Source organism: Cydia pomonella, chromosome 1, assembly GCF_033807575.1.
Source record: "Cydia pomonella isolate Wapato2018A chromosome 1, ilCydPomo1, whole genome shotgun sequence".
NCBI lineage: Eukaryota > Metazoa > Arthropoda > Insecta > Lepidoptera > Tortricidae > Cydia > Cydia pomonella.
Window position 1 is genome coordinate 27,211,526 of NC_084703.1, and position 18,526 is coordinate 27,230,051.

The following is an 18,526-nucleotide window of genomic DNA, read 5'->3' on the forward strand; positions in this document are numbered from 1 at the left end:
CGCGCCCAGCCCGCCCCGGGCCGCGGCCGGCCGGTCAGCGACACCTTCTCGTAACTCATGAGGCCCTGGTACTTGCTACTTGCTAAATTAATTTTTTGGACAGTTTTTTTTCAATTTTGGCCACTATTTATAATATTTAATATTTTTTTTAATCTATAGGTGTTGCTATATTAAGGGTGTCACATGCGTGTTTCTGACTTATGAAGTAATTATTTTTACTATGCAACCAAATGAATATTTTGTAAGTTAGCAGCAATGCACTTAGTTTAAAACTGTATTCGTTTTGGTTTTGTTAGGTTGGTAGCCATTAATCGCAGTAACGTTATAGCTTATAAAAGCACAAGAGCTTTTATGAGGAATAGACAATATAGACTTTTCTTGAAACCTTTTATGTATGTTCTTATATTCGTGTTAATGAATGCATAAGTGACAGATAACAGTAGAGGAGTAGGAAAAGTAGTTTAAAACTGTATTCGTTTTGATTTTGTTAGGTTGGTAGCCATTAATCGCAGTAACGTTATAGCGATTAAAAGCACAAGAGCTGTTATGAGGAATAGACAATATAGACTTTTCTTGAAACCTTTTATGTATGTTCTTATATTCGTGTTAATGAATGCATAAATGACAGATAACAGTAGAGGAGTAGGAAATAGTACATTACGATACAAGTGCGAAAAATAGGAAATTCGAAACGAGTGGCGATAAATTAAAACACGACCGAAGGGAGTGTTTTAAATCGACACGAGTTGCGAATTACCTATTCGCACATGTATCGTACAACGTTTTACAGTAGGTACATATGGCCCTTTAAATGTTCGACACAGTAACATAATATGCTACTTCTCGCACTAGTGCTATAAAGTAGCCCCATATGTACTGTAAATGTTATTAATATTGGTTAATACTGATTAACAGGGGACAACCAAGGAGTCAAGTTTCTCCGTCGTTTCAAACAACTTCTGAACCCGGCGCAAGTGTTTGAGCTGAGTGGCGCCGGTCCGCGACTCGGCCTGCGACTGTTCCGACACTTCGCGCCGCTGCGCGTCCTCGTGTGCTCCGGTGATGGCTCCGTGGGCTGGGTGCTTCAGGAGATAGACAAACTTGATATGCATGTAAGCTTATTGAAGTTTGTAACAAGATGTAAAGAGTTGATACTGCTCGGATTGGTTAAAACGTAGTACAATAAAAATAAGTTCGTGTTGAGATAGTGCTCAATACTACCTTTGATTACCTAATAGGTACTTCAATTTTGCAAAGTTGCAGTGATGAAGACAAGCTTTTTCGCAAACGATGCAGAATGATTTTACTTATTTTACTTGCTGCAGCAAAAATCCATCCCTTTAGAAGAAAATCACAGTCGGGTAGTAAGTACCAGAAAATAGTTTAAATTCTAAGTGGACCCTCCTTGGTTTAACGTTGCCGCAAACCCTGTGGGCAGACAACCGCTTCTTATCAAAACTTCCAACGGCGTATTTTAATACGTAGATCATGAGTAAATAACTAATACGAAATAAAGAACGATTTTGCACATGATATACTTACTATTATTAAAAATCAAATGTGTTTTCGTTAAAATAATCACATTTCAATATTTTGTCTAGGTATTGTGGAAATAGAAAATATGTTATTCGTACTTAGCAAAAACGCAGAAAAAAAAACCAATAAATAGAAAAAACCTAGGAAGGAAAAAGTGCCACAAAATAGTCATATCTCAGCGGGATGTGAAATTTATAATTTTTAACTATGTATATTTGTAATTAAATAAGTAAAGGATGATTTATTACATCTATAGGAATGTAAACACCTACTAACGTAATAAATACTTAATAACGTAAGTAAACATATTTTACGCTTTTACCAAAAAAATACCTATAAATAAACTCAAAATTGTTATTGCTGGAAACATTACTTTTTTTTTTGGGTTTCTTGCCTGCCAAATAAAGATTTTATTATTTTTATTTATTTTATCTTATGCACTACACTTTTTCTTTGTGATATTGTGACGTTTTAGATAAACGGTTTGAACAATTAATGCCCGTTTTGAATGATTAAGCAGCGTCAAGTTCAGACCGCCGTGCTGCCCTTGGGCACCGGGAACGACCTGGCGCGTGTGTTGGGCTGGGGCGCGTCTTGCGATGACGCCGCTAACCTGCAGCAGCTGCTGGAGCGCTACGAACGCGCTTCTACAAAAATGCTCGACAGGTAACATCCTTCTGTAATTGATTATTTACGGACACGTCCCGTCACAAATGGAATACCATCACCAAAAACCTCATTCCGCAGCAGCAAATTTGCCAGTCTATGGACAGAATCTCGGTTCGGTTAGCAGTGCGCTAACGGAAAGTTCTAAATGCCTTTTCTTTTACCACGATGTCATGTTTACGCCGAAGAATTTTCAACTGACTGCCCTAAAGAACTTACACACCCATTGATGCATGCCGTTCACACATAGACACGCAAATGATTTTTGAAGTATGACGTGACCGCCGAGATTTTATTTATAGGTCGGTCAACAGAACGTGACATTTACCTTAAAAGACACTTTTTAGGGTTCTGTTTGTTATGGAGGGTTGTGAGTTGGTCGCCTGAAGTGAAATTGTAGCGTACAAAAATGTGATTTTTCATGTTTATGTTACGATCTCTCTTTCAGCGGGCTCTATGCCCAGACTCGCAATAGATGGACTGTTGAAATTTACACAGGATATGTATTTATAATGCCTGTTCAATAAAGCTTGTCCCAGAAAAAAATGACGTTTATTAATTTGCCTCAAAATATGGCAAATTAAAAGAAACTACCTAATTTTTTGGACGTATTGTTATTAAAAAGACATTAAATATTCAAAATTATAAATGTATATTTTACAAAGTTTTATTCATCCAGAAACTTCTTAGTTTACGCTTCACCCCTGCCATCAAGACTTGTACATCTGAATCAGTGATTAGTTTCGAAGCTTCGTTCCACTTTCGCTTGAAGTTAACGATTGACGTTGCATTAGTTTTATATTTTAAGAGCTTTTGTTTGACGTTAGCCCAATATTTTTCAATGGGCCGCAACTCAGGGCAATTGGGAGGATTATGGTCTTTTTCTACAAATTCGATGTTGTTGGTCTCATACCACTCTATAGCTTTCTTTGTAATCTTTGTGTAGTGACACGTGGCCAAATCAGGCCAAAACAGAACAGGCTTCTTATGCCGTTTTATAAACGGTAACAGTCGTTTTTTCAGACACTCGTTCAGGTATATGTCGCCGTTAACAGTACCCTTAGCAAAATATGGGGTACTGCGTTTGCCACATGAACAAATGGCCTGCCATACGAGAACTTTCTTGGCAAATTTATCAGTTTTGATAACCTTGTACTCATCATCGACAGTTTTTCTGTCTGTCCCAGAGTAAAAATGATGCCCAGGTAGTGACTTAAAGTCCAATTTGCAGTATGTTTCGTCGTCCATTATAATACAGTAATTTTTTGTGGTTAATTTTGAATATAGTTTTCGTGATCTGGTTTTTGCTTCTGTTTGCTGCTTGGCATTTCTATTGGGCACTTTAGTTTGTTTAAAAGTCTTAATGTGATTATTTTTCTTCACTCGTTGCACTGTAGATTTAGACGTTTTAAACTTTTTAGCCAAATCTCTTACAGAGAGGGTTGGCTTCCTTTTCAAAGCGGCTATGACTTTTTTCTCAATCGCTTTATCTACACACCCCCTCTTACGACCACTTCCAGGCCGTCGTGGAATTTCACCAGTTTTCCTGAATAGTTTAAGCACCCTTTGAACGGTTCTTATAGATGTATTCAGCTCCAACGCTACTTTTTTCGTAGAATTGCCTCCATATTCGACGTATTTGTACAATATATTTTCATGCAGCTTTTCTTGGGTAGACGACATCTTTAGAAATGTCTTTAATTTTAAGTTTTCTTTTTCTATCTAATATTAATAAAGGCCAGTATTTTTAAACCTTTTTGATTGAAACTTTTAACGTAATTGGTGCTTGTAAAAACGTAATTTTTTTCTGGGACAAGCTTTATCAGATTGCCATAAAATATTAATAATCGTCATTAATGTTCAATAAATATACAGGGTGGGTTGGTAATGGATAACCTTCTAACCATCAAGAGGCACCTTAGGCTGGCCCAGATAATCGACTTTAAGGTTTAGTAAGTCTCCTAGTTTTCGATATTTTCGCATTTTTCTTATTATTGTTCCTTGTTTCACTGTAATGATCGTCTAGGCCACAAATAAAATGATGAATATGGTCTGTTTTTTGAAAAATATTCTCAAATAGTCCTGCTAACCCAACCAGCAATACAATTTTTCCGTAGCCACCGCGTATTTTTAGAAAGTAAACCTTAATTCAGGAAACTACATTTGTGACCGCAGCCGGCAAGATGTTCCCCTGTGTCGCGTGCCATAAGGATGAGATTTGCTTATGTCAAGGCATCCTTATGGCAAGTGACAAAGTGGGACGTTTTGCCAGCCGCGTTCACATTTTACTCTAACATTTTCTACAAGTTTGATCGTTTGTGGTAAAAAAAAGGTATTAAAGTAAGAGCGGCTAACTTTCTAAGAAATAACTTATTTATCTTGATTCAAAGATGGTATAATACGTGTTATTTATTATTTCACGAAAAAATATTTTGCTATTAGAGTCCGTCTACCGAAATATTACACAAATTTATGGCGGGAAATTAAAAATATCTCGGGCTGGTCTCACTTTGTATAGTAGGAATTATAGTTTTGATACTAGAATATATTTTTGATTTTCTGTACACATACACACGTAAGGTACCTAAGGAAATCAGTTAAATATACGTTGACGACCCCAGGCTCCCTTGAGCCTTGGCAATATGCCGGGACAACGCTAGGAAGAAAGAAAGAAATCGAGTAACAGAACTTAGTAACCAACTAGGTATAATAGTTATGATGTAAATGTCCATATCATGTTGGAGTCATATATTGGCCAACTAATTATGCAAGATCAATTAGTTCCCTTAGGTATTCGCCTAAGTACAATCTCGGGCCAAATTGAGTTTTTATAAAAGTGAACTAGTTTCTGGATCATATTTTCTATGAATTGATCATTTTTGTAGATTTCAATTACAGTTAGTGTAGATGGATTCACATAACAACCGAAATAATTATTTTTTTCATATTTGTTATCCGTAGCTGTCCCTGTACCTGAAAGAAAAATAATGTCATGATAAGACAATATCTCATATGTTATAGGAAGAAAGATGATGCAAAAACACTAACTACAACGGAGGAGTGAAACTGTAACTTACGACACTTCACCATCATTATTGCGTTTCAATTGAGCGCGAACTCTTTTCCTGGATTTTCGCGGAGCAGAATATCGATGATTTTTGTAACTTGATTTAGACGTTACTATCATTTTCAATCCAAAAACACATAAAATCACAATTCAGAACATGCGGCAGCGTTGTTTTCTATCAAGTACCTCAAACACCTGTCAAGTTTCAGCCATGTTGCCAGGTGAGCGGAAGAGAATTATCGTACTTGAGTGTCAATATTATAGTACCGTTGAAAAAATTATCGTACGCCAATCAAAAAGGCAGCCCCTAAAAATTTCTAGCAAAATAAGCTTAAATTTCCAATAAAAAAAAGACAATTTTCATCTAAATTGCGCAAAAAAACTGTTTATATTTGTGTATTTTTGGGATAGACTCAAACGGTATACAGGAAATTGAGACATTTTAAACTTTAAACTTACACCAAGGAGCCGAACACCCAAAAGATACTAATTTTAGCCTATTTCTGAGAGAAAGTGTCATATTTTGCTTCTAATTACTAGACTTTTAAGGTGCTGAAATTGTAGTACTTTAGTGTACGATAATGCTCTTTGGAACATTACATCGTACCGGGGCCCAAATTATCGTACATGTACGACAATTATCGTACTACAATTTCATAGTACTTTAGTGTACGATAATGCTCTTTGGGACATTACGTCGTACCGGGGCCCAAATTATCGTACATGTACAATTATCGTACGCCTGGCTACACTGAGTGTCAGTGTCGAGAGAGTCAGCTAAAAACGCGTCGAACATCGCAACGTCGCGCCGATGACCGCCCGAGGCATGGAGTAGCAACGCCGCAATGTATTTGTACACGACATTTGTCACACACACACATAAGTAAAATTTATAAAAATATAACGTTGATTATTGCATGATTTCTGTATGAAACAAAGTTTTTCTATTAATTTAGCGCAAACGAATATTCAAAAGTAGATAGATGCGCAAATATTTATGTAATAATATTGTGTAATGAATAAATAAATAGCGATTGTTTTTTTTTATGGAAATCGAACCACCTTAAATATGTTAAATTAACAAAATATATTTTGACAGATGCTTTCGCGCCCAAAACGCTCTTTGAAAATTGTATGACGTCACAGTTTACGGTTTGACACATAACTACATACACACGTAGCAGATACGAACTGTCAACTGACATTTGTCATTTGTTGTTTAACGCCTAACTGTCAACAGTGTCAATCCGAGAGTTATGACGTCATCAGAATCTTCAATGACGTTTCGAGTTTAGTCACGTGACGAGTGCCTATTTTAAATCCAATATTTACAAAAATATGGTCATTACAGGTCCCCTAAAAGTAGTTTAACATGTTCTTATAATATTAATATATTTCTGGAATGTGGAATACAATTCTGCCCTAAGATTTGTAGATGGAAACAACCCTATTTGAATGAATGACATAAATTGACATCAGCCTTTAGGTTTTTTTAAAGCATAGACAATTGGTGATACAACAAGGAAAAATCTGTCAACAATATTTGGCTAGCCAGACTTTAATAATTATTAAGAACGACAATTACATTCCATTTTAACGCGCTCAATACCTGATTTGGTAGAAATAACATATATCCGTGGTGTCGCAATTGCTCTCAAAGCTTATTTTTAGAATGATATCGTTATGTTAAAAGGAACCGCCTAAAGGAGCCGCCTATCTGCTACCGTTTAAAATGGCCTAATCACAGAAGTATATCGAGATAGAAGGAAAGAGTGCATACCTATAACGCCTGTACCGAAGATAAAATGAAAATTCCTAGTCCCTGTAATTCTGTTTGTAAGCAAGATGACAACGGCATTCTTACCGCGATAAAAAGTATTATTATTATATTATAAACTGGTTTTACGCTGTTCGATTTTACACCGGTAAGAAAAGATCAATGAAAATTGGTATTTTCCAAAAAGCAAGAAAATTTGCAACATCCTACATGCCTGATTTCGAAACACTTTAAATTACCTCGAAATTTCATGCATTTCATAATAAATAACTAATTTAATATGTTGTCTCTTGAACAAATGCCTCGAAGCGGCAGATCTCTAGGAACAAGTGACTCTGAGCCCATCTCAAAGATTGTTAATAGAATTTGCGAAAACGAAGCATAGTTGTCATAATTTTCGTAAAAACTGGGTTAGGCTAAAGTGCAAAGCACTGCGATGAAAGTCAGTTCAATTCTTCGTACGAAGGTTAGGATAATTTTAGGCCAAGGCGAATATCACACATTTTCCTTCCTACAAAAATCGCATTTGGTAGTTCTTTGACATAGAATAGAGAAAGAGCTCCAAACGTCCTGCAGTGCCGTTCTCTCAACTAAATCTCTTCTCTTCATCCTGTTACCCCCTTCTGGGGTGTAGGGCGCGAACCATTTTCTTCCACTGACTCCGGTCCTGGGCAGCTTGGGTAACCTCCTCCCACCCCATCCCCAATACACCCAACTCGGAACGGCGCCAAGTAGATTTAGGGCGACCATGTTTCCGTTTTCCGGGCATCTTCCAAGTCAGGGCCACCTTGGATAGGTGGGTGTCAGGCTTCCTGAGGATATGCCCTATCCAATGCCATTTGCGCGTTTGGATCTCCTTATGTACGGGTGCTTGTCCGGTTATTCTCCATAAGTGAGCGTTTGAGATCCAGTTAGGCCAAAAGATGTGCAGAATTTGCCTTAAGCATTTGCTCACAAACACTTGGAGTTTTGTCATTAGGTCTTTGCGGACAAACCAGGTTTCGCACCCGTACAGTAACACGGCCTTTACATTGGAATTGAAAATCATCACTTTAGTTCTTCTCGTCAGGGTAGAGGAGTTCCACACAGGTTTAAGCTGACTGAATGCGGCTCGGGCTTTGTTTATTCGTGTTTCAATGTCAGCTTCCGTTCCTCCACTCTGGTCGACAATACTGCCCAGATAGCAAAAGCTAGCCACTTGTTCAATCTCTCTCAACTAAAATTGGGCTTAAATCAAAAGTATACTAAAATATCATCTATGTTACATCTTTGACACCAATGTCATAAAAAAAGAACTGTCGCAGAGTGTACAAGTAGAAGTGGTCCATCATTCGGACTTCGTTTCAGATTTTTGACTAAATATTTTTTTCGTGATTATTCCAATGTTTTTAGTAGTTATTCTGCCTACGGTCAGTTCTTGGGATTAGTTGCCAAGCTCCCATGAGCCGTGGCAAAAATCTGGGACAACGCGAGAAAGATGAAGATGATTTATTGGCAATTATTATTATAAAAGTGAAATAGACGTGTGGCCTTATTTTTGGTTGCGGCATTTTGTAGAACAAACTGGATTGCATTGCACCTGCACATCAAATGAAAGCAAATTAAATAGGCTACAATTGTTGTACATCATTTACCAAAATCTATTGCTATTTAAGACTCGTATTCACAAATAATTAAAATTAAAAAAATATATTTTAATTATACAACAAATATAAAAGTCGCCTTGACGCAAAAGAAATTCAATAATAAAGAGGACTGTTAGGGTTTAAAAAGAGACCCTGAGATTGCTAATTCTAAAAGAAACGAAGCAACCTTTATTTATCGTCACAATTAGGTAACCCTGTATAGCTGCGTAAAGTATCACTTGTTGTGCAACTGTGACTAGAATCCGAAAACGTTGGTATTTTTAACCGACTTCAAGATTTCAAAAGGAGGAGGTTATCAATTCGGCTGTATGTTTTTTTTTTAATTGTTAATCTATAACTTCGTCATTTCTGAACCGATTTTGAAAATTATTTTTTTGTTTGAACATTATATATATATACAGATTGGTCCCCGTTTTTGTCAAAACTCAGTGCTGATGATGGGATCCATGAGGAATCGAGGGAAATCTTCAAATGTGAAAGGCATACATATAGTGATTTTTGTATTTTCTTTAACAAATCAAGCACTTACATTTAAAAAAGTGACATTTGATGAAGTGGAACTGCTGATGATGATCAGAATGGAACTCTTCAACGACGCATAGTACAAGTTTGGCGATTTGTCCTCTTCGCTGTGTTTGTTAAGTAAATGAAATTTTCATGACAAATTTTTGTCAAGTTCGAGTTCTGACGATGGGGTCCAAATATGAAAGGTATACATATAGTGATTTTTGTATTTTCTTTTATAAATCTAGCATTTAAATTTAAAAAAGTAACATTTGACGAAGTGTAACTGCTGTCGATGATCAAAAAGGAACTCTTTAACGACGCTAGGGAATGCAAAAACCGGAGGTTTTTCAAAACCGGTTTTTTCTTCGGTTTTACCAAAAAAAAACCGGTTTTTAGAATCAACAATTCTTACATTAATCGCCATGGAATAAAGAAAATATTGCTTCACGTGTAAAAACGAATGCTAGTATAGTATATACACGATTTTATCACGAAATTAAAGACAGAATATCTGACTATTTTATTGTATTGTATGGGAATTGTCAAATTACTTAATGTTATTTGTAACTAGAATAGGAACAAAACAATTTTATTAAATTATTTTTTTGGTTTGTTGGTTAGACACCGATGGGATAGGTCATTTTTTCTTAAATATATGACAATATCAATTTATAATTTAATGTTATTTGTCTTAAATCAAATGGCCCAATCCGAAATCTTGCTCGGTGCCTTCTAGTATATTAGAAACTGATGGTGTTAGCTTAAACTGGGCAAACACAGGTAGTCAAGTAATTCCATTCTTTAGGGTTTGAACTACCCTTTCCTATTGGTGCGAAAGAGACAAAAAAGGTTGTCGATAAGTCGTTATCACCGAACCAGCAAAATACTCTAAAGCTGCCATTGATATAATTGATTACGTGGAATTTTTCTACAGCGCATCGCATAATAAAATTATAAGTAAGACCTTTTATACCCATTTTTATTAAAAAGTACTACTATACAATTCGTACACCAGCACGGATGTCCTGCCACTGCCAGTACTTTAAATTATTTAAATCTTTCGTATTTTTGTATTTTGTACCGTAAAAATTCATTTAGCGTTACAAATTATCAAACTAACACAAGACCACATTATTTGATTTGATGTCGATTCAACCGGTTTAGTACCGATTTATACCCTTATAATGAATAAAACATGCAACTTAGGTAAAAAAAAACCGAATAAAACCGAAACCGGTTTTTTCAAATTCGAAAAACCCGGTTTTGGGTGGGTTTTGGGTAAAAGCGGTTTGCATTCCCTAAACGACGCACAGTACACGTTTAGCGATTCGTCCTCTTCGCTGTTTTTATTTTACTTTGTTTATTTGGCTCACAAAACAGGTTACAAACAATAGCGGAAATTACAGCATTAACATACAGTTCAGATCTAGACTATAACTGTAAACATGTGTGCACAGAAGGATAAGGACATAAAATTGCAATTTAGCTTGAGAGGTGAGATGTCATTTCTATGCTAGATAATAGGCAAAAAGGTAAAATAAACAGTAGCAAGCAGTGTGTTTGTTAAGCAAATAAGATTTTCAAGACAAATTAATGTCAAGTGCGAGTTCTGACAATGGGGTCCACGAGGAATCGAGGGAACTCCTCAAATGTTAAAGGCATATATATACAGTTGACGACCGGTCTGGCCTAGTAGGTAGTGACCCCGCCTATGAAGCCGATGGTCCCGGGTTCAAATCCTTGTAAGGGCATTTATTCGTGTGATGAGCATGGATATTTGTTCCTGAGTCATGGGTGTTTTGTACGTATTTAAGTATAAGAGAAGAAGAAGAAGAGATAAGGCCCTCAACACAAGCCTTATTGAGCTTACTGTGGGACTTAGTCAATTTGTGTAATAATGTCCTATAATATTTATTATTATTATATCTCCTTGTATTTCACGGGCCTATAAATCCCGGTCTTTTGATAAGCTTGCGTGGGGATATAGATCCAACACGTAGAGGCCCCTTGGAGAGCTTTAATGTCATGTAGAACGCCTGCTGGAACCCGTTCACAGGCCCAACAATAGACACCCATGAACCGGTCGCAGCAGGCATTGGGACTATTGTAGTAAAAGTGAACAGTATAACGGTCTATGGATTGAAGTTTGGGAGGACAATGAGACTGGGTTATTGCAAAGAGGTCCGGACACCAGCCATAACAATGTTTTCACTAGTTATCGAGGCAGGCGGTGACTCGCCGCCCACTAGATGGGCCCCTGAAAATGCCGTCGTGAAGACGACCAGGAGCAACACCGGTGTGGGCGGCTCAGGGGTGTCGAGAGGTGTACGCCGCATTCTACCCAGTGGCTGATAACAGCCACTGTGCCAACTCGCGTCTTATGCAAGTTTTCACTTCCAACCCTGGAGCATTTAGTTCTTACGACTCCTCTCTAGCCGGCCAATGAAGGCAAGCCAGAGCTGAGAGTCCTGCGGGTCCCCTTGGAGTCCACTCAGACCGACAAAGACACGCCGGAGACGGAGACCCTGACCGACTCTCGGGAGTACTCGGGTCCGTGGGGTCGTTAGTCCCCAACAGCTCGCCACAAGCTGCCCTGCGGACTTATTATTTATTATATATATATATACCTTATATATAGTGATCTTAGTATTTTCATTAACAAATCAAGTATTTACATTTGATGAAGTGGAACTGCTGATGATGAACAGAACGGAACTCTTCAATGATGCATAGTTCACGTTTGGCAATTTGTTCTCTTTGCCAAGCAGTCAGGTTTAAGGCACATTTTTATGTTTCTATCCTATTTCGTTTTTTTAATAATTATCTGGTGCTTTATTTCATGCATGGTGTGAAATAATTTATCTTAAATACTTAAATACAGTCGAATACCCTATTGCGGGTATCTTACCAGTCAATCATAGGGCAAATCTGAAATGTGTCGAGATCGGTGCAGTGACTAAAAAAAACATGTTACCTCCTTTTCTACATAATTAGGCGTAGGACGCTGTCTTTTTAATTTCATTGTATGAAATCTAAAATCAACAATAATCGTTCTTTCACCGGTCTCCCTCATTGAAGTCGGTTTATTTTTTCTTAAAAATTATTTCCTACGCGACGTGAAATATTATTCCCATAGAAATCTGTTATTGTTATTTTTGTACCAGGTGGTCAATAATGACGTTCGAACGCGCTGTGTCTGCACCGCCGCCACCTCCTCCCGAACCGCCGGACATCGTGGTGGAAAGTTCGTTGCTGAATAGCCTCCATGAAATTATGCAGGTACGAATGGAATATGTGAAAGTGAATTAATGTTGTTACAATTTATTATTATGATTCTGTTATTTATCATTATAAAAGGGTTTAGCAGTTTTATATGGTAAAATGCCCTGAGCAAAAATTCGTAAAATTAAATATCATAGTTAACTTTGTGATGTACTTGAATCGTATACAAATAGATTCTCATAGATATATAAAAAATATTTCATAAGTTCGCCTTTGTACAATTATATATAGATATTATACATTGTGTCATTCACGACGACGACGCGTGCCTTGACTCGTATTGCCATGTTATTAAAGATTAGATTTGACAAATCCTATCCTTGTTTCGTAGAATTAAGTGTTTTTCTACTCTTCGACTATAATGGCTGACTTAAGACTTCGTATACTCAATTTAAATCGTGTAATTTTCGCTATGGGTTTCCATCTCAACCATAATGACTTCAATACAAAACGCTTTAATGAACTATGTATGCATAATGAATCCAAGAAGGTTCACATAAATTATCTAGGTCCGTGAATGAATCTGACCAATGACGTCGCCGCGGTCAAGAGAACAAAACCAAGGGATCAACAAACACATGACCGGAAAGGAAAATACATCAATGAGCTTCTTTTTCAGTAAAAAGAAGCTCATTGATGTATTTTCTTTTTTAATCTTCGTGGATACTTACCTAATGTTGTTAAATTATTTAGGTTGTATAGTAGAAAAAGTATTAAGAGCAAAAAAGTAAAAGTATTATAATCAAGCTTTTAAATCTCGTACCTTAGTTAGACCACTCAGCAAGCTTCGTGGACTAAACATGGTACTCGGCTGAAGAGTTCTCCATTATAGCACGATTGTATTGACTATAAAATACTATTATTAGTATTACATACCTATACATATTAAACCCTTTAAGCGTAAGGAATATTTTCTTGTTGTGAATTTAAAAAAATGTGTATGGTATTGTGCTAGGCGGGTGAAATGAATGGCTCCGCCGGTTCTGCGTTGCGGTCGGGTTGCGCACAGCTGGCATCAGCCGGAGAGCGCGCGGGCGGTGCAGCGGCGCGCGCTGCTCATCGACTGCGCCGCTCCGTGTCGCTGCTGCTGCACGCACGGGCACATCTTGCGCACGATCATGCACGTTGCCGGTACGTTTTGGTCGGTTTTCACTAAAATATTTGTTAGCAAATAAGAAGTCCTTAGACCGTAGTCGATTGTGCCTCTTGAAATAACCGCCTATATTTTTTTAATGAATGAAATATTTATTTCATACGACAAAAATGGTTTGTGATCAGCAACGCAGGTTTCGTTAAGTGGAAACAAATACAAATCACCCAAATGCCCCCCCATTAAATATACCGAAGACCTGACTGTGTTGCAAATCGATTACCTCCTAACCTCTAATCGATCCTTTCATTTTTTCATGTGAAAGGTGTTTAAGAAACCCGTAGCTGTTGTTGTGTTTTATAAAACCTAACATGATTAATTCAAATATGAAATGATATAATAAAATAATAAATAAATTATATGTATGATATTACATCATAAACCAGTGATACGAAATTTATCATATCTTTTCATTTTACTTACTTGCTCTTTTCCCTTTGTACGCCTAGTAAGAGTAAACGTTAGAATATTCAAGCATACTGTTGATGTACAAAATGCCTGGTTTAGGTTTTGGGAGCCTGGAGATACTACAAGCGACAGCGAAAGCGAGACAGCTGCGCCAGTCACTGAAAAAGGGAGCATTGAAAAGACAGAAAAGGTAAGAAAAATATTTCGGTTTTATTATTTAAGCTATTCATTGAATTAACATAGATATTGCCGAGTTGTGAATCTTGTGATATAAATCGCATTGCACAAAAGAAGGTGCAGTATATAGTAGGTACTATAGTAATTATAGTAAACATAAGTCCATAGTTAAGTGTCACCAAATAAATAATATTACCTACTACGTACAGAAGGTTATTTAGTATAAGAAACCCCCTATTTAGGTATACCGGATGTACCTATTCGTGGTCATCTCTTTCTATCGCATGCAACGTGCTCTTTCGAAAACCACGTCCCACGGCTGTCCCCAGCGAGCATAAAATGAATAACATGTAGGTACTTAGGTCCATTTAGTTCATATTGCTTTGGTTTCGTTGCACCTAACATAATAATATATAATGTCTTCGTCTTTATTAGTCCTTAATTCCAAAATAACATAGACCCAAAATGCCTAAATGACAATACGTTTCCTTCGTAAAATAGCCGTAAGTCATGAATTAACATTATTAATTAATATCATCCAAGTCTCAAAATACCCAAATGTCATAAAGTATGTTTCATAAAATGCCGATGAGACCTATTAAGTGCAAGTGTGCAACTTTAATATTAGGTGCAATTTTATGCTTTGGTTTCATTGCAGTTATTAACGATTATTTTTTAATAGTCTGCTTGACAATAATATAAGATAATATACTTAGCTTGGTCCCGTTTTTGTCAAAACTCAGTTCTGATGATGGGGTCCATGAGGAATCGAGGGAACTCTTCAAATGTGAAGAGCATACATATAGTGATTTTTGTATTTCCATCAACAAATCAAGCATTTACATTTGAAAAGTGACATTTGATGAAGTGGAACTGCTGATCTCCCTCATTGAAGTCGGTTTTTTTTTTTTAATTTTAGTTCTTATTTTTACCTTATTCTATTATTATGGACTTTTGTCTGAATTAAAGAGATTTTATTTTATTTATAACCACGTCGATTTGAAGTTAAGGCAATTTGAGAGTGTGGTATTTTAAGAAAATAATTAGGCATTGTGGGATTCAGGGATTCAGGCATTTTCACACCATTCCGTTTTGAGATTTAATTTTGGTGAATGGGTAAAAAGTAATTAAGGTGCAATGAAACCAAAGCTAAGTATTCACTAAACTGAAATATGGGTACATCCCATATGTACCTATACTCCCAGTTCTAGTGAAGCTAGTACTTTTTTTCTATTCATTTCTCTCGATTTACACTGATTAGACTATACAAGAACAAATGTGATAGAATAACAAATTATTTTAATAGTGAAAATTACTAAAACTGCTCTGTGAGAGTTTTCAGAAAACAGCGTTACCTACCCAAATTAGCGTGAGTTGTTAAGAAAAGTTAGGCGCGGTCATGTTAGTAACGATTTAATTGTATTGTTTGTTGTTGTTGTATTATACGAATTTTGTTGATTGTGATTAAAACATTAAAAAGAAGTTTTTTTTTCAATTCTTTCTTATGCATATAATGAATCGCCGATTTCATATTTCTGATTACATTTAGAGACTAAAATGTCATATAAAAAGTTTTCTGGATTTCGCCTTGTTTCAGAGTTATTACCAATTAAAAAAAAACGGCCAAGAGCATGTTGGGCCATGCTCAGTGTAGGGTTCCGTAGTTACTCTTCCGTCACAATACGCTAAACTGAAGCTTAAAATATAGTAGATTGTTAACCAAGGGATGAACTGGAACCTTTCACCCGAGTTAAACAAATATGCGCATAATCAGTACCTAATTAAAGTAACAGATAACAGACTTACTTGCAATCGGATACTTTGCATGTCTAAAGATAAATATCCCATAGCGAATAACATTTAAAATGCTATATAGATGAATAAAACACATATTTTAGCAAACTGCAGTAATTTTAAAATGATTTGTTCATTATAGTAACATAATAAAAATAACAATAAGTCCTAGACATAAAGCATCGTACATGAGTGCAATAAACGAATATGACATAAAATTTGCGGGATTGCCTCTTACTTTTTACTCCTTCGTTCTAAAACTGCCAATAGTCAACGGCTTTACTCATATTGAAACTGTTTTAGACAAATGAAATATAAATAGTATGAGTAAAATAAAAAAAAAATATTTTTAATTTTAGCTTATTTACATGAATAATACCAAATAACTTTAACAACCCATTTAATGTCGTAATAAAGTTTAACTGTGGATGTACATCTTTTTACTATGAAGGAGAAACTTTTTGCGATAACTCAAAAACAGCTGAACTGATCAATTGATCATGTCCGCTATAGGTTTCATTTAATGTCTTTTTTAAGCTCTACTTTCTAACGATACCCCACACTGTAGGGTTGAAGCAAAAAAAAAACACTCCCACTTTACGTGTAGGGGAGGTACGAAAAAAAATGAAATTTTGCATTTTATTGTACGACTCCGTCCGACAAGGCTTTATTGATTTATATATCCATGCCAAATTTCAGCTTTCTAGCACTAACGGCCACGGAGCAAAGCCTCGGACAGACAAGACAGACAGACAGATAGACGGACCCTATAAAGATTTCTGCATGACTGAAAAAAAAAACTTTATGGGGCTGTATCTCCTAAACCGTGCGTCGTAGCGCAAAAATAATGAAATTTTTGTGCTCCTTTGATAGCCACAAATAATATTAAACAAACACATAAAAGAAAAAAAAAAGAAAAAAACATAATGGCAGAATTTTGCTTATAGGTTTTTTATGGTTTAATGCCAAGACGTGCCATAATTTGACGTTTAAAAACAAAAGAAGGTTGCCTTATAGTCCTAGGTGTGTATGAAATTCCTTTACATATCATCTTCACTCATCGCAAGTGATATGTAGTATTTTCGGACCTAATTTGAAGTAAGTCATGTCAACATTTCATTACAAGTTTGAGAATAATAGCATTATTGTTTTTACTACTTTCCTCGCGTTCTTTCCATAATTTTTCACCGTTCCAACCTTCCCTGGACCTAGAAATATTCCAATACCAAAATTTGCCAAATCGGTCCAGCCGTCCGTGAACTTAACGAAAACTTATAAATAGCAGCGAGATACCGGGACTTAGTAAGAAAGTACACATAAAAAACATGATTCTAGCTAAACTATACGTGAAAAGTAATCCCATATTTTTTCCAGTGTTTGTTGGAACGACTAGCACATCATTTATCTGCACAATAAGGCATATTTCTTTCGTTAAAGATATAATTTGAATACTTCTTACTAAGACTGTCACAACGGGCCGCCATTTGCGAACTAAATAGCTCCGCGGCACAAAGTTGACGCCCCGCCCGCTTCGGCACAATGTGTGTGGGGGTCATTTTGCAGAGCTAGTTCGACATCTATGTTTATTATCAATCGCTGCCCACCACCAAAATGGCTGCGGCTTGAGTATTAAATTTTGTACTGAGAACAGACAACGGGGGGCCTAATTCGGCCTATTTGTATAAAAAACCCTCAATAAATAAATAAAGATTTAAAAAAAACGGGGGGCCTACCGCAAAAACCGAAAATCGCATCGATCTTTCTCTTTTACTCTTACTAAGACGTAATTAGAGTGACAGAGAAAAATGCCCGCAATGACGAACTTCGATTTTCGCGGTGTGCCATACCATAGTGTCAAACCGTGAGTTGTGATGTCATCACTGTCATTAGAATCTTCAATGTCGTTTCGACTTGGGTCACGTGACGTGTGTTAAAAGGTATTTTAAATTAAATATTTACAAAAATATTCTCATTAGTGGTTCACTAAATGTAGTTTAACATGTTCTTATAATCCATAAGAATTTATTGGGATACAATTCTGCCCTAAGATTTGTAGATGGAAACAACAACCCTATTTACAAATAGTATCATGATTTTGCTTTGGAATGGGATGTACATTTTATTTTCCGCAATAAGAAAATTTCGTTATCTACATCCAATCCAATCCATCCATCCGATGTTTTTATTTAAATTTGAAACGCAATTGTCCGTGTGCCGAACATTTTATACAATTTTGACCACTTTATTGAAATGAACTGTTACACTTCCATTAGGTACATGTTTTGTAGTTAGTACAAGCCCAAAATTGGGATTTGTTCTTGAAAAGTTTTACTCGGTGCTGTTTATGACCATTGTAAAGTAGAACTTGCCCCACTCTACTAGACGTAATATATTCTAGTAGCTCTACGGAGCTTCTGGGCTCCACCAACATATCTGACATAATAAGAAAGAAACAGTAAAGTTATGCGTACGATAACTTTATGATTCTTGAGGAAGGTTTAAGTATATAACTTGTT

The 18,526-nt window shown here is 36.3% G+C and overlaps 1 protein-coding gene across 3 annotated transcripts in view; it reads left to right on the forward strand.

Annotated features, from left to right (window-relative positions):
- The window catches only part of LOC133527580 (diacylglycerol kinase eta), a 137,057-nt gene that overhangs the window by 82,415 nt on the left and 36,116 nt on the right, over positions 1–18,526 (forward strand). For 2 of the 3 annotated variants that reach the window (XM_061864640.1, XM_061864659.1), the window contains 5 exons: positions 916–1,112; positions 2,054–2,202; positions 12,364–12,478; positions 13,437–13,612; positions 14,139–14,229. In XM_061864640.1, coding sequence (XP_061720624.1) covers positions 916–1,112; positions 2,054–2,202; positions 12,364–12,478; positions 13,437–13,612; positions 14,139–14,229 — 728 coding nt within the window. The remainder of the gene's footprint in view (positions 1–915; positions 1,113–2,053; positions 2,203–12,363; positions 12,479–13,436; positions 13,613–14,138; positions 14,230–18,526) is intronic. The other variant, XM_061864649.1, reaches the window with a different exon arrangement.